This window comes from Rhinolophus hipposideros (genome assembly GCF_964194185.1).
Source record: "Rhinolophus hipposideros genome assembly, chromosome: 19".
Classification (NCBI taxonomy): domain Eukaryota; kingdom Metazoa; phylum Chordata; class Mammalia; order Chiroptera; family Rhinolophidae; genus Rhinolophus; species Rhinolophus hipposideros.
The window spans coordinates 3,237,531-3,262,107 of NC_138065.1; the positions used below are offsets into that span (position 1 = coordinate 3,237,531).

A 24,577-nucleotide genomic window follows, 5' to 3' on the forward strand; every position below is an offset into this window, starting at 1 on the left:
CTTTCTATGCAATATGTTTGCAAATCACACCCATGTTTTATGTTCTCTGATGAATTATAGGTCCATGGAGTTAAGAAAAACGTATCTTTTGAATACCCAAATTGCCAATGCAGTGCCTTCAAGATTGCGAATTCTCAATAATGATTAGAGGGAGTGTTAAAAGTCCCTAAAAGTACCCTGGACATGGGCTGTCGTCCTTATCCTGTAACTGACCAGACGACCATTACAGAAACCATTGCCCTTTTCTGATCCCAAGTTCCATAGCTATCATCTGAGTGGGAAGTCAAAAACATCTGTAATGTCACCTTAAACACAAATTACCATTGCGTGTAAAATAAATAGATCCTTAGCATGACACAGATCCCAATCACAGAAAATCCAATTAGGCAAATATCAAGACATTGCAAGGGGTAAGACTCACCTGGCACAGAGAGAAGTTCAAGTTGTCGGGCCTCTCGAGTCTGGTGGGGTGTCTCTGGCCAGCTGGCATTTTATACAGACCATGGGCCTTGCCTTAAGGAAGTGGGTTTTTTGAGGCCGGCTGCTCTACCTTTGTTCAGGCTTTTGTCACGAAAATCTCTGGCTTAACATTTTTGGGTACTTACTCTTTGACAAAGAAGTCACCTGGGCTGGTTCCCACTGTCCACCCACTGCTATGGGCAACCGGATTCTTGGGTGGTGATGAGTTAAATCAGGAGGAGTTTCTGGGCTTCTGGGACCAGGAACAACTACGTTTCCTGGACAGGACCCTAATCCTTAGCTCTTCTTAATTCTGTTGAGCGTTTCAGTTTTCTCAGTGGACGTGGAGATGAGCCATAGGCACTACTGGTTCTTCTGGGAAGCCCCTGAAAACAGTAAGTGAGTCACTGATCCTCACTTAAGTGACTATTCAGTAAGGACAATAAGTGAACCGTATGATGTTCCATTTCTCAATGGATCCGGGCCTGGGAGGGGAAAGGAAGGGCCAGAACGCCTGCTTTGGAAATGAATTGTTTACACTCTGGCGAGAGCCTGCAGACACACACCATGCTGACCAGGGACAGTAGCCGGGTTGGGGATGGACAGTGAGCATTGACTGCAGCTGTTCAACACGATGTCACTGCCCTGAAGATCTTGCCTCTCTTCGATCTCTTTTTTTCTGAGGGCAACATAAGAACAAGAGAGCTTTGATTCCCTGAATTCATGTATCAGCCATATCCTCTGATCATGGTAAGAAAAAAACAGGTCTCTCACTCAGAGTTGACCTCAGCACACAATCCCTTACCAGGCGTGACCCTGGGGAAATCTAAACATCCTTAAAACTCAGGTATGTGGATGGCTCCTCCCTTCCCACTGCTTCACCCCTGCATTACCTCCCATGAACCTGAGCCCTTAGGCACAGTCACTGCCATGCGCTCCTTCCATCAGTTTCTCAGGGCCCTACGTGTACTTCATCCTCGCATCTGTCTGGCAGATGTTCAGTTAGTGGGCACTTGTTTGCCCCGATAGATGTGTAGGTTCATGGAAGGGAGAGAGGGAGAAAAGAAGGAAGGAAGGAGGAGAAGGAGGTAGGGAGGGAGGGAGGATGGGGGAGGGGAGAGAGATAGAGAAAAGCATTATTTAGAGGCATGTCTATGAATTGCTTTGACAATAATAAAGCAACTGTTTGAAAATGATTCGCTTTCTTAGGATGGCCTCATGATAGGAGCTGAGAAGAGGGTGAGGATTCGCCATACTCTCTCTCTGCTTCCTTCCCCACCCATTTTCTTCCCTCTCTGCTAGTGTCTGACTAGCCACCACCCTCTGGAGTGGTGCCAGGGCCACCCTCACGCTATGCTCTAGTCTCATTAGCTCTCCTCTCCAAACCCATCTCTCAGGAGCCCCTGACACAGGGAGCTTTGAGCAGACACTGCGCTTCCACCTGGGATTCTCATCTCCAGAGGAACCTGCTTCCTGCTCCTCTGTACGAAGCTGGGTCTTTCTCGTGTCCTACTTGATTCTGGACTGTGATTTGAGAAGAAATTCCTCTCTTATTTCCTCACTTTCTTTCCAGGGTGGGCTCTCTCCTGCCCTGTCCTGACATACTGTTCACTTTTATGAAAGACTCTCTGGCATCAGCCTGTACTTATCACCTTACCCAACTCTGTTCCTTTCTGTTTGGACAAACATACTTGGTGGTCGGTTATTGAGGCTCTTTCTGCCCTTCAGAGAAGCTTGTTGTTTTTCACCATTGAACATGCACTGATCCCCAATACGGAGCAGCATGCCATCGCTTCTGATGCTGAGTCCCATGTCCAGAGGTGCCTCATCTTTCCCACTGCCCCCCTTTCCTGGTGTCCGAAGGCCACTACTTTCCCCATATCAGTGGCCTGGGCCATGAATGTGGGTGATATTGCGTACCTTTAAACACTCTCCAGATTTTCTGGGTCTTGCACTTTGGTCAGTCATGCCTATTCCCACATATTTCCTTGTGCTCTATTTTCTTGACCCTAGGTTCCAGGATCCACATTGTGACATGTCTGTGATTTTTTAAGGCCTTTGTGGAAGTGCAGGCTTGAATTATTAATGCTTGGCAGCCACACTTCACCAATGGAGTACATGAACTGAGAGATAATGCTTCCCTAGGGAAAACCCTTTGAGACACATTTTTTTTTCCATATTTAATAAGTACAATTAGAGGAGTTTGGACATAGGCAAACACCCTGATACCAGCACCACAATCAAAGAAATCCAGTACCTTTCAGTGTTTCCTTGTGTCTTTTTCTTGGTGTGTGTGTGTGTGTGTGTGTGTGTGTGTGTGTGTGTGTGGTGAGAACTTATCATGAGAGCCACCCTCTTAAATTTTAAAAACACTACACATTTGTAACTATAGACATTGTTATATAGAGCAGCTCTCTGACTCTTTTTTATCTAATAGAACTGAAACTTTATGCCATTGAATAACAACACCCTATTTTCCCACCCCTTTACAGAAAACCACTATTGTATTCTCTGCTTCTCTGAATTGACTATTGTAGATATCTTATATAATTGGAATCATATAATATTTGTCCTTCTGTGTCAGGCTTATTTCACTGAGTGTAATGTTCTCCAGGTTCATCTAGGTTGTCGCAAATAGCAGGGTTTCCTTCTTTTTTTTTAAGATCAGATAGAATTCTGTTGTGTGTATAAATCATATTTTCTGTATCCATTCACCTGTTGATGGACACTTGTGTTGTTTCCATGTCTTGCTATTGTGAATAATGCTGCAAGGAACATGGGAGTGAGTGCAGATATCTCTTAGAGAGGCTGATCTTAATTCTTTTGGATATACACCCAGAAGTGGGAATGCTGGATCACATGGTAGTTCTATTTTTAATTTTTTGAGGAATCTCCATACTTTTTCCACAGCTGTTGCACTATTTTACCTTCTCACCGACAGTGTACAAGGGTTCCGATTTCTCCATAATCTTATCAGTGCTTACCTTTTGCTTTTAACATAATTGACACATAGAATCATAAAAGAGCCAGATTAGCCCAAACAACCTTGAGAAAGAAGAACAAATCTGGAGGCATTACATCCTGATTTCAAATTATATTACAAAGTTATAATAATTAAAACAGTATGGTACTGGCATAAAGACAGACATATAGACCAATGGAACTGAATAGAAAGCCTATGAATATATATATATATATATATATATATATATATATATATATATATATATATATATATATATATGTATACACACACACACACACACACACACACATATATGGTCACCTGATCTTTGACAAGAGTGCTAAGGACACAAAGAGGAGAGTAGTCTCTTCAACAAATGTTGGGAAAAGTGGATATCCACATGCAAAAACAGACGAGAGAGAGAGAGAGAGAGAGAGAGAGAGACAGAGAGAGAGACAGAGAGAGAGACAGAGAGAGAGACAGAGAGAGAGACAGTGAGAGAGAGAGAGAGAAGAAGAAATTGGACCCCTACCATCCTCCATCCACAAAACCCAACTCAAAATGGGTTAAAGACTTAAGTGTAAGACCTGAAACTGTAAAACTCCTAGAAGAAAACAGAAGAAAACGTAGGGGAAAATCTCTGTAACATTGATCTTGACAGGGATTTCATGGAAATGAAACCAAAAACGCAGGCCACAAAGTAAAAGTAGTCGAGTGAGATTACACCAAACTACAAAGCTCTGCATGGCACAAAAAATTATCAGCAGATTGATTGGCAACCCACAGAATGGGAGAAAATATTTGCACGCCATATATTTTATAAGGGGTTAATTTCCAAAATATATAAGAAACTCCTGCAATTCAATAGCAAAAAAGAAAATACCTTGATTCAAAAAGGAGCCAAGGATTTCAACAGACATTTCTTCCAACAAGACGTACAAATGGCCAGTGGGTGTCTGAAAAGACGCTTGGCCTCATTAATTAGCAGGAAGATGCAAATCAAAAATTATCAGGGAAATGCCGTTGGTGGTTACCTACTTTGGAACATATTGGTGTTTCCTTTTGCTTCCTTTCACTCCTCCTTTAAGCTCATGTTCCTCCTCCCTGGGATTACGTTCCCGAAGGAATTAGTTGCATACGAGGCTCTGTTTTGGGGGAATCCAGGCTAGGACCCGTCATGAAACATATGCTTTATTTGAGATGCAGAAAGAGAAGCACAATTACTCAATGATGAAAATCAGTGCCGAGGCCAAGGTCAGTGCCAAGGTCAGAGAATCCATGTGGTGGAACAGTGTAAGAAGCTTGGGATTGACCTAACGCCCCTTTTTGGGGCGTTCTGGAACTAGGCCACTATAGTAGCCACTAGCATATGTGGCTTTTTAAATTTAAATGTAGGCACCTAAACCCACGGAAACTATGAAATAATAAATAGTATATGTTGTTTTCAGATACTAGCTTTGTGGTGATTTATAGAAAACTAAACAGTACTTATTGCTAATGGTAAAATGTAAACTTTTAAGCAAAAATTATAATTTTGTGTTCAAAGAGTGAGGTTTAGCATGTTCCCCTCCAATCCCCAGCATCACCTGGTGAAGGTATAGACCACTCAACATCTCAGCAGGTATCCAATAAGCTCCTCCCACTGGGCAGGCACTGCTTCTGCAGGGGTGTGGAGGTGGCAGGGGTGTGTATGTGGGGGCGTTGAACATACAGCAGAAACGAGACAGATGGCAGAGGGGGAGCGGGGGAGCAATATGGCGGAGAAGCAAGCACATTACGTGGGGGAGGTGCAGGAAGGCGACTAGGAAAGCGGTTGGCATAGAGTCCCAGGAAAGAGACTCTTCTGAGTCAGAAATGGGAGGAAACAGCCCGCAGCCCAGTGGGAACTCCCTTATTGAGTGAGCAGTTCTCACCTAAACCAGATACTATCTTCGTTGTTTTCTCCAGCGCAAATGGAGACTCAAGGCTCTGCTAGGACAGAGGAGTGTGAGGGTCAGGAAACCAAGATATGAAGAGAACCAAACATGCATTTCTTTACCTGCACAGGTGAGAGCTGCAGCCAAGCCGCAGCCCTGCAGTTTACCAGCCTGTGTGTAGTTTGTCCCTGAGTCCCTCACACAGCAGCAGTACCCTACCCTCTACTCTTGCCTGTGTGAAAGGCCTACTTACTGGAGAGGAAAGGAGCTGAGGGCAGGGAGAAGCTGTGGTCATCAGGTTAATGTAAATTCTGGTTTGGTGCCCGTGCTGAGCCTGGAGCTACTCAGCAAAAGTCTCAGAGCACACCCGAGGCCAGTTACCACGCGTGGAGCCTGTCAGCCTCCCATAGTTTTCCAAGAAAAAGTACAATGTGGGCGGGTCTGACTGCTAACAGAGAAAGTGCTTCTGGTGTTGGGGTAATTGAGTGGGGAGGGGTCCCAGGAGAGCTCCAGGACAATCAGGTTCAGATTTGGCCATAGTGGGGGTGGGCTCAACACAGGAAAGATGGTGCCCACCTGCCAGCTGCATGGGAGGAGGACCTCACAGAGGATAAAGGGCGACTATCCTCCAGCCCTTGCATCAAAGCCACACACTTCAGTCTGTCCCCAGTATGGCTCCCATGCCGTCCAAGTCACTGTCCTTCTGTGGGAATTCCTTCTGTGGGAGTGCCTGCGAATGAGTCTGTGCTTAAGAGGATGGCTGGGTTTCCTGCCACCTTCTGTCCCACCTGGGTGGTCGGAATCCCCACTGTTTTTCACAGCCAGATGTTGTGGGGGCTCCTCTTCCTGGCACCAGTATTCTGGGCTGGGAGCCCGGTGTGGGGGTCTGGGGTCCCTTACTCCTCTAGGCTGGAACCTCCGTGGCTGAGATATCCCTGCTGATTCTCAGCCCCCACAGGGAGGTTTGGGGCCCGTTCCCCGTCTCCACCCCTCCTACCAGTCTCAATGTGGCTTCTTTTTTATATCCTTAGTTATAAAACTTCTGTTCGGCTAGACTTCAGATGGTTCTCCAGGATGATTGTTCTATAATTTAGTTGTAATTTTAATGTGTTCATGGAAGGAAGCAGGCACAGTGTTTATCTATTTGGCCATCTTGGATCTCTTATAATATATAATGTTGAAGTGATCATACTTATACATAAATCTTTGTGCATATGAATGCATATTTCCCAGTGGAATGCAGAGGGCATTGGATGTTTGAGGATTTTGACTCATTTTGCACAGCTCCTCTCTAAGATGGTTCCTTCCAGCCGCATATCACGAGTCACTGTCCCCAGTGACTGCTCCTGTGGATATCACTGACATTTCCCATCATGCCAATGAGCAGCAATCGGAAATCACTTGAACTTGTGCAAACCTTACAGGCCCAAGTGACATCATTCTCTCCTGTCAGTCTGATAATTGCTCATCAACCTGCAAACTTTGCTGGACAATTTTTATCTTACAGTCTCCAGATTGCTCTGGAGTTCTTCCCAAACTTGTTCAAGGGCTTGTGTATCACGCAGGTGCTACCTGTTGCCTGCCTCACATCTGCTTGATGTTATGGACCATCCATCTTGTCATCAAATGGGGTTCATTCCCCAATGACCACTGCAGCCCTCCTGAAAATTCCATTGGTCATTCAGCCTCTAGAGATAGCTCCCTGGTATCCCAGACCCACTCAACAGAGCCTTTCAAACCCACTGGTCACCAGCAAACTCAAGAAGATAGGGCTTCATTGGACAGAGCCAGAGGGTGGAAAACTGAAGACTGGGCTCTGGGTGTGATTCAGGAACGTGACTTCCAGGTGAACTTAATGAATTACCCTCCCCTTTCGGGATATCAGTTTGTTGATCTGGAACATGAATGAGCCAGCCTAGGTGCTCTTTGAGTCTCCTTTCAGCCTGACAGTTTATATCTCAATGATCTTTATGCTGACTTTTTGTCTCATCTGTATTAACCTCTCTTTCTTCTGAAATCTGCCTAAACTTTTTTCTTTTTTTCTTTGAAGCTTGTATGTTCTTCTCTGAGAGGTACTGTGTGTGTGTGTGTGTGTGTGTGTGTAGCACTCTGTGTGTAGCTCTGTGGTGAGTGTGGGTATGTATGTGTTTGTGAATGTGTGTATGTTTGTATCTGAGAGTGAGTGTTTAAGTGTTTGGCTGCTGGGTGTTGGGACATCAGGATGGGAGGATGAGTGAAGAAGAACAGATACTCATGTTGGAATATGTACAAGCACTATTTCATCATCATCATCATCATCATCATCGTCATCATCATAATATAATAATGACAATAGAATAAACTAAACAGAATAAGGGCGATTTGGGGGCCAGGGCTCAGTCAGGGAAGGCTTGAAGTAGATACCGTGTACATACAGGTCTGACTCACTCAGGAGGGAAGAAAGCCCTGCTCTGGCTGAGGCTTCCCCAAGTAACAGGCTCCAGGTGGCTTTGATGGCCCTCCCATCGGCAGCCCAGGACTGTCCTGTAAGTACAACACACACACACACACACACACACACACACACACACGCACGCACGCGTTCTCTGTGCCTGGATTAGGCGCTTTCTGACCGCAGCCCTCACAACCAGCCCTCTGTGTGCAGTTCCTTCTTCATGTTGAGGGAAGAGCGAAGAAAGCTGAGGTGGTCAATGACACACAGAGCCAGCTATGGAGTTACAAAAGATTTAATGGAAACAGAGCCGGGAACAGTCACTTGACCCCCCACTCACTGTCCCGATGAGCCCTGAGCAGCTAGAAGACCAGCTCAGCCAGTGAGACCTTCAGCCTTAGGCAGGGGCTCAGAGCCCTTCAGACCGAGTGTGAGGACCATCTTTTTAGAGGGTACAAAGAGGGAGGGGTTACGACTCAGAGTGACAGCATAAGTAGGATGAACAAGCGGAGTGGGAGAGGGGCTTCAGCATCCAGTGGTCGGCTCCTCCAGGCTTCGCTGTGGACAGTGTTACTTCTGCTTGGTCTGCTGAATTGGAGCTGGAATGACCGTTGAGGGACATGGCTCAGGGACCTTGGGGTGGCTGGGCTCCGGAACCTTGGTGTGACACGGCTCCGGAATCTTAGTAGGACACGGCTCTGGAACCTTGGTGTGACATGGCTCTGGAACCTTTGTGTGACATGGCTCTGGAACCTTGGTGGGACATGGCTCTGGAACCTTGGTGTGGCATGGCTCTGGAACCTTGGTGTGGCATGGCTCTGGAACCTTGGTGTGGCATGGCTCTGGCACTTTGGTGTGACACGGCTCCTTGGTTTTGGGGACACATGGTTCCTGGGGAGGAGGCTGGGAGGGCTGTTTCACCTGCTGCTGCTGAAGCTGGGGGGGTGGGATGAAGGGCTGCTTCTGCTGGTGGGAACTCATGCTTCAGAGGAGGCTGGACCTAGAGATGGAGCAGATGGTTTAAACCAGGATTAACTAAGGAGGAAGCCACGTTTAATGCCAAATCGGTTTTCTTTCAGACCCCTTTAGAAGAGTGACCCTCATATGTCCCTGGCTCCTTACACTTGAGAGCAAAATATGCTTCGATAATTTCTGAGCCCTTTCAAAAGGAGGAGCTTCAAGGCAAGTTGTTCGGTCCATTTCAGTAGGATTGATATCCCTCATTGGCAAGTACCCTAGACCACGTATTAGGTCTTTGGGCAGGTGATATATTAGGAATGACTGCCGGCTACCTAGTCCTCGTACTGCACAGCACTCCGTGACTTCTAGGATCAGTCTTGTCTATGAATTCTAAGCTCCCACTTCTTCACTCACAGCCGCTGCTCACACAGCCCCCCTGCAATGCTTTCCTTCCCATCTCTGCTTGCCCAAATGCTCCTCCATCGTCACTCACGTCATAGACGTCATGTGCCATCACTGGGAGCTCTCCCTGAGTGTGGCACCCCCACTGTGCCCCAGCCCTTCCCTGCCCCCTCTCCCCACACCCATCACCCGCTACTTTGGGTTTCATCTATGTACATGCACTACCTTCCCCGCTGGGTTCTGAGGTTTTTGAGGAAGTTCCTGATGGTGTGATTTACCCCAAGTTCCTAGTTTAGTGCCTTAACTATAATAAGTTCTCAGGAGAGGTCCATCGCATGAATTAAAATTTTTATAATAAATAACATAACCAGAGAGGACGGTGGCACTTCTGAGAGTGCTCTGAAGTGAGTTCTAGTTGTAACCCTGCTTTGAACATACTGGGGGGACTTGCACAAATCTGCCCTCGTCTTTGACCCCCATCCTATGTCTGTCCACTGAGGCGGCGGAAATGTAACCACCTCCTAAGTTCTCTTTAAACCCAAACTGTGCTTTACATTCAAACAGAGCATCCCAAATTCTCTCTCTCCAACTAATACCCTGCATCAGCCCTCTTACACCTGGTTGCCCCTGTCCTGTTTCTAATCATGAAAAATAAACGAGTTTCACATTGGTTCTCATCAGAGACTTACCTGGTTTGCAGAGAAGGACGGGGATTCTGGTCGTCCTGGTACGGTGTAGAGTCAACGGGCAGCTGGCTTTTTATAGGATGCCTGAGCCCTACCTTAAGGAAATGGCCCTCTGTTGTCATTCCTTACTTGTCAAACATGAGTCACCCCCACTCCCCTCAATTACCAGTTGGCTCAGCTTTTGTGAGGAAAACCACCCACTTGATATTTTTGGCACTGGCTGCCTGACAGTGATGTCACCTGGGCTTAATTCCTGCTGCCACCATCCCCCTCAGACCCAAGTGTAGGGCTTGTGTTGGAGGAGGGCTGAGCCACAGTCTTTCTGGAGGATTTAATGAGTAAACCCTGGAGACAGAGCTGAGTCCTTTGGTTGCCTTGCCCTGCTCTCTTTCTCCTGGAGATGGTTATTCCTCATGTTCTGGGGGATAGAATACATTCGGGCACATGAACAGGTAGGAAAGGGGAGGGGAGCAGAGGAGCTGAGGTGGGCACGAGGCGTCTGCCTTACAAAGGTAGAAGCTAGAATCGTGGAATTAACTGAATGTAGGCTTCTTGACTGGGAGTCCAAGACCTGTATATGCATTTCCGCCATCTTTTCCCTAATTCCGCTGAACTGCACATGTCCAGAATTACTTAATTATCACCCCCCACCCTACCCCTCCCTGACTGGTCTGAATCTGGGTAAACCTGCTCTGCTTTCACCAGCCACACCTTCACCCCTCTCCTACTTAAGAGATTTTCAAGGGGTAATTCATCTTCTGGGATAAACTTTCTGTCCACTCCACCCAGCCTCCTGGCCATGGCCCTTTCCTCCTTCCCAATCCAACTGTAGGCCAGCCCCAACTGAAAACCTGGAGCCTTTACTTCATCCCAAGTGCCTTCACCCCAAGTCCACCTGGGGAGCCCTCCATGATGAGCCCTCCAACTCCAGTCCCAATACCCACGGCCCTTGCTGACTGCAATGTTTCCCCCTCTTCCTGGCTCTGTATCTCCCGGGGGCTTTCTGCATGCCAGTGTTGTGCCTGCTCAAAACGACTGTATTCCCATGGCAATACTTGTTTCCTCATGTATTCAAGAAATATTAACAAAGTCCTTAGTAATTGCCAGTCACATCTCATTCTAGAAACTCTCCGAGCCTGGGAGCCACTTTCCCTCACCAGACCGGCAACTCCCTGGGACAAGAGACACAGCCACGAGTGTAGTGGGTCTCAGAGAACCCCAGTCTGTATTCTTCAAGTGAGGATTGGGAAGTTTGAGGCCAAGAGAGGTGAAATAAGTCACCCAAGGTCAGTCAACAAACCCCATGAGCAAAGGCATTCTCCACAGAAATCCTGTGTTCTCCTTTGTCTTAACCTCTCCCCGCTCCTATACCCACGGAAGAAATTAAGCCCAGGCGGGAACATGATTAAAAGTGGGAAGGGGAGAGTCCAGACTTCCTGGCTTGGAGCGGGTCCACTCATAGCCCTGGGACAGCCGTGCACGTGTGTCTCTGTGAAAAAGCCCCAAGAGGCTTGCTTTGGGGTAAACCCTTAATCTTGGCTGAGAGGAATCCTTTTAAGAGTAATGTCTGCTTAATGTTTGCTGTGGCTCTGGGGATCAGCAGAAAGTATTTCTAGCTCTGCTCTAAACAGGAGAGGACACGCATTAGCCTTGATGGAAATAAGGCATTCATTCAGTTTATCGTCACTCAGTGGACCAGAGGCTGAGAGAGGAAGGGAGAGGCTCAAATGCGAAAATGCCTCGTTTGCATGAGAGTTGCCTTCACGCTGGAGGAGGTCCCAGGGTGGCATAGTGACAGAGCCTGGGTACCCAGACTGGCAACGACATTGAGGATGGCAGAAGGCGAGCAGCTTCTGGCACCTGCCCAGGTGTTCCTTCCCTCCAAGGTGATCAGGTCCTGAAGTTTCTCCTTGACACGGGCGTCTCTCTTCTGGGGACATAAGCACAGGGCTTCCCTGAGACCACCAGCGATTTCCTCTGGTCAACATAACATGACTCTGAAGTCACTGGTGTAGAGCTGCCCTCAGAACACAATCTGTCACCAGGTGTGGCCTTTGGAAAATCCAGATCACCCTTAAGACCCAAGTGTATGGATAGTTTCTTCTTCCTCATTCCCTACCCCTGCCCCCAATCACACACCTAAAGGTTTGGGGAACACCTGCTGGCTCCACAGCTGGGTCACCTCTTGTGAACTCGAGTCGAGGCTCAGCCTCCCACTGCATCCCCATGGCCACTGGGGACACATCCATGCCTGGTGTGCAGTAGCTGCTCCGTGAGCTGGTGATTGCAGAATGACTGAGTCACTGAAGGTGTACATTCATGACTGGCGTTGTGTGTAAGGAGAGGCCCAGAGGCTGGGAAATCCCTCCTCTGTAGGGATCAGCTAAGGGGAGAAGTGAGGGCTCAGCAAAGGACCGTGGACGTTTCCGCTGCCTTCTCCACACCTCTGCTTCCTGTCGGTCACTTCAACACCCCACTCCCTCTGGGCTGCTCCCCCCACAGCTGAGCTCCAGCCTGCGGCCTCACGGGAGCCCCCTCTGGGCTGGGCCCAGGTGCCTCTCCATCCCTGACACAGGGGCTCCAGGCAGAACCTGCTGCTGTGCCTGGAAGAAGTCTCAGTCCTTGGGAAACTGCTTCCTGCTCCTCTGTCCTACAGTGTCACCCAGCTTGTCCCAGGCCGGGGGGATCGGAACCAGCTCTGAAGCGGGGTACTGCGTGCTTTCCCTGGTCCTTGCCCTGGACGCAGAGGATTTCCCTGTCACCCGGTGCCCCACCCTGGCTGGGCTCTCCTACCTGTCTCCATCTGTTTCCTCCTTTCCGCCCCGTGCTGCTCTGGCACCCCCGACTCTGGAACTTTCCCTCGGCCCTCGACCGTGATCACCCTGTTTGCTTCTCTGGAGCTCACTGGGGTTGGTGTTGAGTCTGTTCTCGTTCAGAGTCTTTTAGGTTTGGGATAGCTGGCGAATCTGGCTGCAGACTCCCCACATAAAGAAAGTGGGAAGCAGGGGCTTCTGGGTGTAAGTACACCCCCCAGGACCTCCCAGCCTTCCACGGGAGCCCCTCCTCAGGGCACCAAAGGCTGCTGCTCTGCCACATCGGAGCCTGGCTCCCCTTTGGACCTGCTGTGGGATGTGCCGCTGGTTCACCAGCGTTTACGGAGCAGGGAAGACCAACCTGCAGCCCAACCGGTGCTCCCACCCTTTCTGACTCAGGCCGCTCCCTTCTCGTTTACTCCCCCGAGGACCAGAGCACACACAGAATGTCCTTCGGAATTCGAATTCCAGTTGTTCTGACCATAGGAGCCCATATTTGACATATGGCAACCTCTAGAAACAAGCAGTATGAGGAGAGTTTTATTTCCACCCTCCGCCTGGTCACCGTGAGGACCTAGGGAGACCCGAGTGTTGGTGGCTTGTTACAGGTCAGGGTCACTAAAGGAAACAGTCTCTATAACATGGGGTCCCGTCTGAGCGGAGGACAAGGAGGAAGAGACACCAGACCTCAGGTGTGTAGAAGCTTCCTGAACACTCTGGACATTTCCCCTGTGGGCAGGGGAAGCGAGGGCTGCCAAGCGTGGGTGCAGAGGTCCTGGCATTGACACCCTCTACCCAGCCCTGTGTCCTACAGGGCGGAAGGGACAAACAGGGTAGGGAAGGGACTCCCAGGCCCACAGCTTGTCCAGCAGCAGAATTAGACCAACACCCCTGATTCCTTCTCCAGGCCACTGTCTCCCTAAGAATAGGCCTTAGCCCCCTCCCCCCTTGTCTTTTCCCAGTCCCTGAAAGATGGATAAATATTTAAATCTGGCTTCTTTGCTTAGGACAGGTAGAAAAGGAAGAACCCAGGCTGAGTGGCCCAGTGGCTTCAAAGTCTTGTTATGTCCTTGTGAGCTGGGTGACCTTGAGCAAGTCACCTAACCTTTCTGCATTTTGATGTCCTCATCTTTAAAGTGGGAACTGTAAATTGGGCTTTACAGGATGGTTATAAAGATTAAATGAAATATGCTTCAAGCATTTTTAGGATGAATAGGCTGAAAATTCTGGCTAATTTGCCTCATTCTTTCCTCTCCTTCCCCTTGAAATCAGATGAAACTTCTTCCTGTTGTCTGTGCAATTCCCTTTTTCTGGTGTGTGTTTGTGTGTGTGTGTATGTGTGTGTGTGTGTGTACACATGTGTACCCAAGGGCAGCTCCCTTCCCAGTGGAGCAGCGAGCTTGGGCTTTGTGACGGCTTTACCTCCCATCTCTTTTCCCACTAAACTTTCAGGGGTCCGTGCTGGCCAGATAATACCGTCAGTGATTGGATGGTGGCAATGACACAGAGTCCATGCTTTGTATGAGGTGGGGCACAGGGTGTGGCTAATGTTGGTGATCATGCAATGACCCAGGCATGCCCTAGATGGGGAAACTGAGGCAGCATAATGTCAAGTGACTCTCCCAAGAGGTCACAAAAGTCAGATATGTCAGGATACGGTCCGTTGACAACTCTGCCACAGTGGTCCTCAGTGCTAGTGGAGCGTGGGGCGTTCTGTAAGCTGGAGGGCTACTCTGAGAAGAGACACTAACTGGGTCCTGATGTCACACAGCTGAGCCCATCCATTGCCTATTTATGTCCGTTTGCGATAGAGGTTCCCTGGGCATGGATAGCAAAAGACACAGGTAGATATATATTTTCAGTGGAGGGTACTGAGTTTTGAAATGGGATCTGGAATGGTTCAGACTATCGTACTAGGTGACCACTCACTGCCCCCTGGGCTATTTCAGGGGCACAATGACAAACACTCTGCCAAACATTTCCCACGGAGACTCCAAAACTCCATCAGAGGTGGCTGTTCCTAGTGGTTTGTCTCCTCTCCTGCTTGTTCAGCTGTGTCTGCTTCATCCCTGACCCACCTCTGAAAGCAAGTGCCACCAGAGTGCAAAGTGACCTGTGTTGATCACCGGTTTGGAAGCAAAGTCCTGGCTTCACACTCTGTCTCTGTTCCTTTACTGTCTGCGTGTGTGTGATATTGGGAAAGTATCTTACTAATGATAGCTCCCATTTGATTGGCACCTGCAAAGTCTTAGACTTTATTCTGGGCACTTGACTCTAATCCTCACGATAGCAGTGCTAGGAACAGGTGGCGAAACCCCATTCTACAGATGTGGAAGTTGAGGCACAAAGAAGTTACCTGCCCACGTTTACGTGGCCAATAAGTGGCAGGTCCAAGATGCAAGCAAGGTAAGGTGGTTATTCTTCCCTGTATGTTAGGACTGAGAATATTGGCTCCCGAGCTGTTACTAGATGGGATTCCATAGGCAAAGTTACCACAGTGGACACATGGCATCAATGCCTTTCTCCTCCTGAGGGTCCATCTATTGTTAGAGACTCACCTCCAGCGACTCAGAACATTCCAATAATCATCTTGGTTTGTGACATAGATAGTCAGTCATTCGTTTAAAACATATTTGCTGAGTGACAGCCAAATGCCCGGTGTGCAGTGCCAGCCTTTATGCAGCTTCCAGGACCCAGGACCCACCAGGGAGGGGTGTTTCCCTGAGTGACCTAAGCATGAGACTCTCTTGGGATGCTTGCTGCAAATACAGCTCCGACCTCTCCATCCTAATGAACTGGAAGTCGCCGGGGAGGCCACCGGACCTGAATTTCTAAAGAGCTCATCAGGTGGTTTTTAGGATCAAACAAGTAGGAAAACACCAGGTTCTAAAACGCGTGGCTTTTCTACCTTGACTGAGGTCGACATCATCTAGTATTTTTTTTTTTTTAATATCCATATCTGGGCTCCGCTTTCGTTTTAGTTCATCAGTTGCTTTTTAAAAAGTCCTCAGATGTGATCAGGCTTGAAGATCACTGCTCTAAGAGAATATATCCACTCCTGGTCCCTGAATGTAGACAGACAGCTGGAAGGAGGTGCAGGTGGGTGGGAGGAGGTGCAGGTGGATGCTGAGGGTTACAGGTGTTTGGCCTGAGGGTACTGGGAGACTTGGGAAGAAATTAAGTCCCATCCAAGGACGGCCAAGGACTTCCACACACCCTTGAACCCCACCTCCCCTTCAAGGAATCATCAAAAGACAGGCGCAGGCCGGGCAGGTGCTGGAGCCAGCGGCCTGGAGCCAGGAGGACGTCCTGGGGCACCTGCCTGGACACCATCACGTGAATGGTATGGAGAAGACTCTGTGTGTAGGTGTCAGGGAGGCAAAAACTTGATCTTCACTTTCTAGCTGAAACTCTTTAAAAGAAAAGACAGATGAACAAGAACAAGAGAAAAACAGTTTACTACTGTGTGCAGGGCACACTTGTGGGAGAAACCTAAAACAAAGAGCTGTGACCCAGGACTATGGATTATATAGCATCTTCAACAAACAAAACATTTGTAGAGAAATGACAGGACAAAGGAGAGCAGTCTTCGGATTCCAAGGGCAGCAAACTGTGGGAAGGTAAATACATGGGTGGGAACTAATGTATTAGGAAGGTTTGCTTGCAGATTACTCTGGTGCCATTTCTGGGCTGATAAGAGTCTGTCTCCAGGAAAAGGAGAGTTTATAGCCTGGTCCTAGCAGAAAAGGGGCAGAGGTCCTTTTGTGTTAGCTGTTTCTTAATTGCCTTCAGCTCAAAATAATTTTTATGTCAAAGAGGCTTATGTGGGGGTGACATATTTCCAATTCGGTGGATTAAACGTCCATGTTTCCAACTTTCAAGGAGCTTCTGGTAGGGCCAAAGTATGACCTTTGGAATCCCAAAGTACTAAAAATTATACCTTTCTGCCCTTCCGCACCCTGCCCATTCAAAAGAAATCTTTGTTTTTCAAAACCACCTAAAACACGGTTTTTGCTTCTTTTTAGATTTTCTGGTTACCGCAGTCTGGCATTGTTCATGGGATCTGAATTTTATTTGCTCATCCGTTCATTTATTCACTCTCTCATTTTCTGGGTTCTGCCCATGCCCCAAACACATGTCGTCTGCTTATTAGGAGACTGGCAGATCCACTCTCAGGGGGGTAGCATATTTGCAGTAGAGAACAGGACCCGCAGTGATGCGAAAGCCCAAGAAAATGCATAGGTCCACATAATTTCAAGGTAGGAGAAGACGCCCAACTCAACTTCTCACTTTGTGGACAAAGAACTGAGGCGAAGGGGCTTGCTCAAGCTCACAGAGCTATTAGGTTGGTGCAAAGGTAATTGAGGCTTTTGCAATGATTTTTGACCTTTTAAACCGCGATCATGTTTGCACCAACCTAATATTTAGTACAGAGCCAGAACCAGAACGCACGTCTCTTCTGTCCCAGGTCATAGTGTTCTCCAGGCTGGGAAAGAGACCATAGTTAGATATTAGCATCGATTCCTGGGCCAGTGCAAAGCTCCCACGGGCCACTCTCTAGGAGTATCCTAGGCTAATGCTTTGGCAGTGACCTTCCCCAGCTAAGCAGTGACAAGATGGGTCATTTACTGAGCGTATGTTATACCCAGCCAATTCATAGACGTTAATACCCAGCCTCACAAAAGTTCTGCAAATAGTGGTAATTAAACCATTCAAGCTTGACAGGTGTGCGGAGACTGTGGCTTGGGATCGACGTGATTGGGTGCAATGGCACAGCTAGGAGACGGAGAGGCTGAGAAGCCACTCTGCAGCCGTCTGACTGCAGAAAGGACCCTGCTTCTTTCTGGAAGGGACTGAGTGTCAGAACAGCTCGCATGCAGATGCCAAGGTCGGGGCACTTTGCCTCCAAGAGCTCCTGGCCAGAGGAGGTGGCAGGGTACATGCCAACCAGGTTTGTGGCTGCCCAGGTGGGCCGCTGGGTCAGATGGCGATCAGGTGTTGTGCCCCTGGGGTGGAGAGGGTTTTCAGGGCAAGTGGAAAGATGAGAAGGAAGGCTAGCGGGAAACTCCCCTACTGGCATTTAGAGGGTTTGTTAGTACAGTATCCTTTCTTTTCCTCTGAAAACAGAAATATCATTTTCCCCTCACTGCTGTGTGTTTGAAGACAGGTTTGAAGACGGTGTTTGAAGACAGGGTGCGTGGGAAATCGGTGAAGTTTGCGCAGGAACAGTGAGAAAAACGAGCAGTTGTCAAGTCAATCAGGGTGGAAATATTGCCTAAGTACTTTCTAAATTCATACAACATTAAAAAATATTGGAAGTATAATATTATACAGGAAAACGCACACAGCTCGGTGCATTTTCACAAAGGGACTGTATCCATCTACCTAGCATCCGGATAAAGACACTGAACTTGACCAGCTCCCTGGAGCTCCCTCAGCTCACCGGCCGGTCACTCTGACCCTATGTAAATGGGGTCATTCTCTCTGTACTCTCAATGTCTGCTTTCTTCCCAGCAAGGTCATGTTTGTGAGATGTACCCCTGGGATGTAGTCTAGTGTATCTAACCTTTGTTGTATGGCATCTCACTGTGCGACTATAGCACGAGTGTTCAGCAACTTTTTCTATGTTTATTGGTCATTTGGACATTCTCTCTCTCTTTTTTTAAAAAGAGTTTTTCGTGTGAAGGTAGCCAGATTTATTAATATTTTTTATAGTGGCCCTTTTGTGCTGTTTAGGAAGTCATTGCTTACTCCAAGATCAGTAAGACATTCTTCTGTGTTTTCTTCTAAAATCGCATGGTGTCTTAACGCTCACATTCAGATCTATAGTTCACCAGGAATTATTTTTGGGGGGGTGTAAGGTGAGAGTTCAGGTGGATCTGTTCTATATGGATGTCCCTTTGGCTCATTGCCGTTTACTGAAAAAATATTCTTCTTTTCTCATTTGTTCACAACGCCATTTTTTTTGGTAATGAGTCAGACAATTGTGTGTGTATGACTCTTTTAGAGTGTAGTAACCTTCTCATACAAGGTACAGATCGTCATTTATTAGTTGTTTAGTTTCTCTCAGTATTGTTTTATATTTTTAGTATGAAGGTCTCATAAATCTTTCATTAAATTCAGTTAAGGTAATCGATGGCATTTTTTTTGGGGGGGGAGTTTTCTTCCCCCCCAACTTTATTGAGATACAATTGATATATAACATTGTGTAAGTTTAAGGTGTACAATGTGATGATTTGATCCACTTGTATATTGTGAAATGTTTGTTTCTATCTTCAGTCCAGCTCAGTGAACTTTTTATGTGCATAAGCACCCACCCACAAAATTTCAGCTCACCTCTGAAGTTCTCCTCTGTGGAGTTTTAGGGTCCCCAGCAGAGTTCAGATAATTTATAAATTGATTCCGGATTTATACTATTCTGCTGATTTACCACATGCTACCCCCATTCCACTCAGAAACAGGTTCTTTCTTCAGTATTTTGGAAAAGCCAGTTGTTGTGCAGTTTGGGACTCTTAAGAGCAGTAAGACTCCCAGGCTCAAAGGGCTCATAATTTAATAGGGGATTAAACACATAACGGTGAACTATTGCAAAAAATGACATGCAGAGTGCATCAAACAATATGATAATTATATTACTTAATAATAGAAATTTGTACATAGTGTCATGAGAGCTTGTAGGAGGTGTCATTTCTTTCTAAAATGTTAAGTGAGGGGCCATGGAAATATTTGAACCAGACCTTTAAAACTAAGAGGATCTCCTAGGGAGCCAAGTGGAGAATTGATATCCTAGGCAGAAGGAGCAGTATGCACAAAGAACGGAGGTAGCAAAATTGAATCATGTATCTGGGAAAAAGTTACTCTCTGGTGCTGTATGACTGTGGCATGTTTTGGGTTTTCTGGGGTATCCTGGTAGCATTTATACTTTAGGGTGTGTAGGAATTATGGGAGAACTCTTCAGTTTTCTCTTTGGGCCATGATGTTGAGGCAAAACATGCACGTGTCCCTTTGTGTTCTGACATTGTATTATTTTAGGTGAAGGGGGAACCAGGTATGAACAAATCTCACACCATGTGTATGAGATTTTCATATATAAGACATTATTACTTTGTGAACCTCTGATGAGTGTGTGAAATTTTAAAAAAAAACACCCACCAGTTTCTTATGAAGGAATGGGACCTCACAGAGTCAAAGAGAGATGGGACTTTGCCCTTGGTCATTGGTGTGGAAGGGTTTGAAGTTCCTCCTTCCCCACGGAGCTAAGAACCTGAGACACCGACTACAGCAGAATCACTCATTGCTTCAGTCGCGCCTGTCTTGCCAATTAGCTGAAGTCAATGCAGAACTGTCAGCCCTGCGTTGTCTGTGTTGGAGGACTAGCCAGGGCCTTCCTGGGAGATATGGAAAGGACATTCACAACCATGTGACCAGGAATCTGGCTGGGCTTAGATGGAGGGAGCCACGCCAGCGGTGCGCTAGGTGCCCGAGCTTTCTACCTGGCAGAGGAGTTATTTCGGGATGTGAGGACCGGGGCTTAGAAGGGCCATCTGAATTCTTCAATTCACTCTGGAACTTTAACTGTTTTGGGGACACTGTGACACTCCTGGTTATTGCCTGTGCTCACTGAGTTTAAGGAATTACTACTTGGAAATATCAGCCACGGATGGTGATTTTAAGGGGAAATGGAGAAGGTGGTTATTGATGCCTTTTCAGGCCAGAATGTTAAATGAAGACGCAATTTATTATTGCTGTTGCCCAACTAGAGTTCAGTGAGCAAATCCAAGGGGAATATAAAGCTCCAGGGGAGAAAACCTGGCCATGTGTTTGGCTCCTCCTGCCTATGCAGGATCTCTCCTTCAAAGACTCATCTCTGTTTATATCTGGAAGGTTTGCTGCTGCTTTGTTCTATAGGCACCCAGTCGCGACCAGGGTTAGGAAGCCAGCTGTACAAATAGAGCTTCTTTCACAAGCCAAATAAAGTTGGACTACCTGACAACCCAATTGTAGAATTGCACGCACGCTGTATGTGGCGATCCCTGGAATGACCTTTTCCCGTGTTAGAAAATAACTGAGCCTTCCACAGAGGAAACCAAGACTCGGGTAGACCATCTCAGGAGAGCTCTGGAGAACCAGCATGGCAAAGTGGAAACGCAAGTCACAGCAGAGCTGGCTGAATATTAGACGGGCGGGGGAGTAAGTGAGGGCAGGAGTAAATGAATGGACAATACATAAACAAATACGAGAAGAATTCATTGGCACGCATTTGTAGAAGTGCTTTGTAGGGCTCTTAACGTCACTTAGGTTTGTTTTGTCTGCTTTCTCAGAATGCCAGCTTCCAAGAGGCAAAAACCACATTGGCTGGGTAGGCTGGGTGCTTCTAATACTGGGAGCTGCACTTCTCGGTCCTTTGTATTTCCCTCGATACAGTTAGTTAGCAAGACTCTCCCAGGCTCCCGTCAGCGGCTCCCTGGCTTTCCCCTTCCTTTTCCTGAGATGTTTCAGGATGTGAGCTTCCCTGTCTGTAGTTACCAGAGAGCAACTGTGCCCATGAGGGTGTGGACATGTGTGCTCACACACTCACTTCCCCAAGTGTCCCCTCGGAACCAACGGACGATCACAGACGGCTGCCAGGACACAGACAGTGACATGTGGCACAGATTTATTAGGGGAGGAAACAGAAGAGACACTGAGGGATGGGGAGCTGGGGGAGGGAATGAGGCAGAAGTGGTGTCCCCACTAGTCAGGGTGAAACCCTAGAAGCCCAGGTACATTCCTTGTGTTGGGACGTGGTTGTGCCATAGCTGTGGTCAGGCTGGAGGTCGGAGAGACTGAGACTTCTCATGTCCACTGGGGAGAGCGTCAGGCTGGGGGATAGACGCTGGCGCGGAGGCAGCGCGAGAAGTGTGACGAGAGTCTCAATGGGAAGCATTCCGGACAGTGCTTCACGGGCCCTGGGTAGGCGGAGGCGGGAGGGGAGGTGGGGGCCGAGGAGCAGGAGGGCGAGCAGGTAGCATTCCAGGTGACCTTACTTCTGTTTACTCTGGGGGGCTTGTTGGGCCAAGGGGCACTTCTGCTGGGCAGGGACGGCTGTGCCCTTGGGTGGGCTTTGCTTCTTGGCATGGGGAGCACATGGATCCTTGGTCTGGGGTGCACAGGTCTCCTGGCATTTGCTGGGTGGTGGTTGACAGGGCTGCTTCACCTGCTGCTGCTGGGCCTTCTGGGGCAGGGGCAGCTGCTGCTGCTGCTGCTGCTGCTGCTGCTGCTGCTGGTAAGACATTGCTGCAGGAACAGGTGAGCCTGAAAGAACCCCGGGCGGGGGACGCCATGAGAAGGGCTCCCTCCATCACGTCTCTCTTCTGACTCCTGGAAGAGTGTTCTCTCCACCAGCCAAGGATAGGAGAACTCCACCTGGTTAATGGTGTGATTCACACGCACCCATTTTGATCTCGCCCCTCTCTCTCTTCCTTCTATGCTGTTCTACTCTCCTATCTTCCTCCATCCTCCCGTAGACGCCTGGCTTAACCGAGTACATCATCTATTTCTAAGTCTTACCAGGACACATGATAGGGGTGCTGAGTTGGTGATTCAAAGGAAGCCCAGACATCTTACAAGATCAAAGCCTGAGGTCTTAGCTGACGGGTCTGCAACGTCAACCGGCTACCTTGGGTAGCGAGTGTGGGCCAGAACGGACGTGCATGAGGGAGAGGGCAGGGGCAATCTCTGTCCTAGGTGGAGGTGTCATGTGTGAGTGATGGGGCCCGACAAAGCCTGTTCCAGGAACTCAAAAGCCGGAGTTCTAATCCCAGCTGCACCCTGACTCACCAGGGGATGATACTAAGGAGATTCATTTCACTTGGCTGAGGGACAGTGGTTGTAGCTCCATGGAGAGCTGGGGAATTGAAGGCCAAATAGATCACTGGAGGTAAGAGACTATTACAGGACGGTGTTTTGTCAGAGGCAGCCTGGTTCAGAGGAAGGAGCCTGGGCCCCTCACTGGCCAGCCACAGCTCTGGGCAAGGCCTTTGGACCCTCTGCCCTTGTTTGGAGAATGCTGATCTGAAGTCTCTGAAGGCTTCCCCACTCTGCCACGTATCTCTGTTTTCCTTTGTAGGCAGCATTCCTTATTTTCTAAATTTGTGGTTATAAATGGGAAGTATAGGTCCCAGGGGGCAATCATGATAGACATGGGAGCTGTGTAGTATAAAATACAATATGTAACACACTTGTTTCTGGAAACCTGAAGAGCAACCTTGAAAACGTGTTGGTAGTGCCAAAGGGGCATGAACACGCTTTGGAGGAGGCTCCGAATTGCGACAAAATGCCACAGCTCTGCATCTCTCCCCTCAACGAGAAAAATCCTTTGGCCAGGGCGTCAAACCAGTCAGGAAATCAGTCACACCCAGCAACGGTGTGGAATAGAGACTGAATTTCCTGAGGGACACTTAGTGTGACATTTCCTTAATTGTCACCAGGCTTATGTGACTGCTCTGATTACCCAAGAAAGTAGAGGAGCTTGGCCTAGCGGCTCTAGACAGATCAAGGAGGAGGAGAGGGCCCCACACATCCCAGGAGGACGGATGCGTTCCCACTTACCGGACGTGCAAGCTGGACCCCAGGAGAAGAGGCTGAGCGCAATCCATGGCCAGCTACGCTGAGCAGCCTTATAAGGCCCCCAATCTGCTCCGGGCACTTGGCGTGGCCCTGCTCACCACCTCCCAAAGAATTCCTCACCCACTGCTCCCACCTGCACTTCCTCCAAGGACTTGCTTTACTTGCCTGTTTTGACGGAAACACCCACCACGTATTCCAGCTTTCCGGGTCCCCATCTACCTGAGCTGACTTCACTCACCTAAGGGCTTTCTCCAACTCAAGCTCTTTTAACAATAGAACAAATCTGAGGATTTATAAGGACCATGAAGAAAGGAGGAGAAAGCGGGGGGGTGGGAGGGACGTGTGGGCTTGGGGGACTTCCGAAAAAATATGGATATCACCTTTGCTGGCATGTATTGAGCACTCACGGGTGCCCAGTGCTGACATCACCCCCACGCCACCGTTTCATTTATCTTTGTAGCCCCTGCAAGGCGAATGTCATTGTCACCATTTTGCAGATGAGAAAAGTGAGGCTGGGAAAGGTCACGTAGGTAGTACACAGCAGAGATGGGATTGGAACCCAGGTCTAGAGGACTCAGAGAACCCAGCCTTACAGAGGGAGAAGGTGAGAGTGTAAACACAGGCTCTCCGGCCCCCAGCCTGGCCCGCTACACAGGACTACGAGTTTCCAGTCCAGTCGGAACCTATCCTGTCAGCTTCTAAGTGTTTCTCCTTGAGCGCAAGCAGAAGGGTGTGAATGGTGCCCCCAAGCTTAACTGGAACCGAGCCATGTCCCCCCACTTGTCCACCAGGAGTCAGGCGCGCTCTGGGGTATTAGTGGTGGTCAAAGAGGGTGGCATAGAACTTGGCATCAGATAGAACACAAAGCACCCAGTTAAACTTGAATTTCAGATAAACAACAGATTTTTAATTTTTTTTTAGTGTAAGTATGTCCCAGATATTGCATGCGATATACTACAGAATTACTTGTTGTTTATCCAAAATTCAACTGTAACTGCGCAGGTTGTATTTTTATCTGCTAAATCTGGCAACCGTACTCAAGGACCTAGTCAGACGGGAGGAAGGAGCCCTGGTCCCCCAGTTGGCCTCGTAGCCCCCCGGCATGGAGAAAAGCCGGACAGCTCTGGGAGGCCCGCCCACCCTTGGGCCAGTGCCCTGAACCTCAGCCACCTGTCTGACTAGAGGCCAGCGTGCTCGTTTGTGTCATTGTCGCGCAAAGTGTAAGGCTGCCCGAGAAAAGATAGAGATACCTAAAAGGACTGTTCAGAGCATTTTCAAACACCTTGCCTTGTTTAATCATTATGGCAGTTCTGTTGGGTAGTTTCCATCTGATTTTC

The 24,577-nt window shown here is 48.2% G+C and overlaps 2 protein-coding genes across 2 annotated transcripts; both read right to left on the minus strand.

Moving 5' to 3' along the window:
• Positions 1-8,341: 8,341 nt before the first annotated feature.
• Positions 8,342-8,752, minus strand: LOC308487390 (uncharacterized protein; the record flags this gene model as incomplete). The annotated part of the gene is made up of 1 exon (XM_081025517.1): positions 8,342-8,752. One exon carries the CDS (start codon positions 8,750-8,752, stop codon positions 8,342-8,344), a length of 411 nt encoding a protein of 136 aa, XP_080881643.1.
• A 12,902-nt stretch (positions 8,753-21,654) lies between these two features.
• SPRR4 (small proline rich protein 4) lies at positions 21,655-21,906 on the minus strand (the record flags this gene model as incomplete). The annotated part of the gene is made up of 1 exon (XM_081025257.1): positions 21,655-21,906. The coding sequence occupies one exon, from the start codon at positions 21,904-21,906 to the stop codon at positions 21,655-21,657; it is 252 nt and encodes an 83-aa protein (XP_080881383.1).
• Between the last annotated feature and the right edge of the window lie 2,671 nt (positions 21,907-24,577).